Raw genomic sequence first — 2,500 nt, forward strand, 5'->3', positions numbered from 1 at the left:
GCTGGATTGGATTGGTTCTGCAATGCAGGTTTTTTTCAATCTCTCAAATTGTTTCCACCCACTTTTAGCAAAGAAACCTGGACGAATGTCTTCAGTCTCTAGTTGAGTGCAGCGTTTAGAGACTGACTTGTGATGTGAAATCAAAGCTTGTCTATGAGTCTGGCTGTTACACTCCCTCTCTCTAGTTCTCACTAAACAAAGGCTGTTGCAGTTCCACAAATGGCCAGTAGGTGGAAGCACATCCACTGCACGTACTCTCAAGAAGGATCACATTTGTGTATGGGGGGACTGCAGTTGAGATTTAGCATCAGGAGTGTGTGTGTTTGTGTGTGTATGTATCCTCTAAAAAGAGTTACCCACCTGTCGGTCAAAGTGAGCGATACCCTGCTCCCAGAGTTCCAGCTCCCGGTGACCCTCTCCTCTTGCCTGTCCCTGTCTCGGTGCTCCGTCCCTGGGTATCCACCGGCCGGCCTCTCCCTCTCCTTGTCCCGGGGCTCCGGGGCCAGGCTCATCTGGAGGGACAGGGACTCCATGCTCCGGTGCAGCCCGGAGAGGCGGGGGTAGAGCAGGGGGGAGCCGCTCACCGACGTCACCCCCCCTGCCCCCGGGGCGGACCCCCCCGCCTGCTTTGCCCCCCCCAGCCCGGCGGCCGAGAAGCACGCGGAGGAGTTGACGTTGAGGAGGGGGGCCGGGCTGGGGGTCAGGCAGGGGGTAGGGGAGCTGACCAGGTCCTGGAGCTTGGAGTAGGGGGGGATCTTGGGGGGGAGGGGGTCCTGGACGCCCATGCCCACCTCCAGACTGCCGGAGTTGAGCTTGTCGGGGTAGATGAGAGACGGAGGCTTCCCCAGGGTCCTAACGCCTGACAGCCTTGGGAGAGAGAGCAGGGGAGGGAGGTCAGAGACAGCTGAGATACTGTACCAGGGGAACTACAGTAGATCGAGGCAAGGCGAGGCAACCTTATTTGTTCGTACAGCACATTTCATACACTCGGGCAATTCAAAGTGCTTAACAGTGTAACAAAATTGTAATAAAGGAAGATTTTTTTTTTTTTTACGTTTTTTTCTTTTTTTTTAAGTGCAAAAGTATAGAGAAAAAAACACAAAAGATAGTTTAGTTCAGACTAATTAGTTAGTAATAACTAATTAGGCTTAAGGGTATTTAAAAAAGGTGTTATAGGGCAGGGTAAGCTGTGCAAAATAGCAAAAGGGTTTATCTTTGATTTAAAGGTGGTCAGGGGCGGGGCTAGTTTGATATCATCGGGGAGGTTATTCCAGGTCTGTGTAGCCTGACTAAACGCTGCCTCACCATGTTCTGTTCTAGCTCTTTGGGAGTTCACTGAGTGACTGGCAACCAGTGTAAGGACTTTAGGACTGGTGTAATGCGGTCATATTTCCTAGTTTCTGCCAAGACCCCAGGAGCGGCGTTTTGAATGACTTTGAGTTGACGAAGAGTATGTTGTGCTGAGTGTGTGTGTGTGTCTCCATACCTCGGCGTACTTGGCGAGGGCAGCTCCGACCCCTTCCCCGATGAGCTGGGGGGTCTCAGTCCTAGGATCTTCTCTCCGGGGGTTTTCAGTGAGGACACCCTCTCCCCTCCCCCCCCTCCTCCTCCTCCTCCGCACTCCGAGTCCGACGCCACCGCCTTGGCCTTGGCCCTCTCCTTCTCCTTCTCCCGGTCCGTCTGGTTGACGGGCCCGGGGCTGGGGATGCCGCGACCCCCGACCTTCCCCGCGGCCGACCCCGTCCCAGACCCGGGCTCCTTCAGGCGGGACCCCTGCTGTCCGGCGGGGGCGGCGGTCAGGGCGGAGGGCTTGACGCTCAGCTGAGCGCAGCTGGCATCCATGTTGCTGCTGACAGGCCGCGCTCCGGCGGGGCGCGTCAGGCTGAGAGTGCTGGTCTTGGCCGGGCGCGGCAGGGAGCGGTACTGGAGGGAGTTCCGGGCGTTGGGGGACAGGAAGCCGCTGTGCTCGCCGTTCGACACGTCCAGGCTCGTCTTCCGGCTGCCACCGCCGCCGCCGCCCCCGCCCCCGGCGGACGGTTTGACGGGGATGCCGGAACACTTGGGCGTCTTGCCCACGGTGGCGGAGCCGCCGGAGACCGACGAGCCGTTGGCCGTCATGGCGGCGGGCGCGCCAGGGTTACTGACGGCCACCACGGGCTTCTTGTAGCCGAAGTTTCCGCCGCCGCCAGTGGAGGGGCGGACCAGGCCAGAGGGGGGCTTGCGCTGCTCGCTGGCCACGCCTCCCCGGGGGTCTTTGCCAGCGTCTGAGCATGAGCGCTGCAGACCAGAGGACTTTAACGCCAGACGAGACTTATCCACCGCCTTGGTCTCCGACTTAGCAGGGGCTGAGGTGGGGGGGGGGGGGAGAGAGAGAGAGAGAGAGAGAGAGAGAGAGAGAGAGAGAGGGGTTCATATTTATTCATGAACAGACCACACACAAAGTCAAATTATTATTTTAGTATTACCTGCACTGACACATTTAGATCTGGGGCCAGTGTTA

The 2,500-nt window shown here is 58.0% G+C and overlaps 1 protein-coding gene across 2 annotated transcripts in view; it reads right to left on the bottom strand.

The window, feature by feature from the left end:
* Nucleotides 1–2,500, bottom strand: part of LOC311307063 (neuron navigator 1-like) — a gene marked incomplete at its 5' end in the record, with an annotated part of 68,821 nt that overhangs the window by 15,923 nt on the left and 50,398 nt on the right. For both annotated transcript variants that reach the window (XM_084435810.1, XM_084435811.1), the window contains 2 exons: nt 361–867; nt 1,487–2,345. In XM_084435810.1, coding sequence (XP_084291936.1) covers nt 361–867; nt 1,487–2,345 — 1,366 coding nt within the window. The remainder of the gene's footprint in view (nt 1–360; nt 868–1,486; nt 2,346–2,500) is intronic.

This window comes from Borostomias antarcticus (assembly GCF_949987555.1).
Source record: "Borostomias antarcticus genome assembly, chromosome: 3".
In the NCBI taxonomy this organism is placed as follows: domain Eukaryota; kingdom Metazoa; phylum Chordata; class Actinopteri; order Stomiiformes; family Stomiidae; genus Borostomias; species Borostomias antarcticus.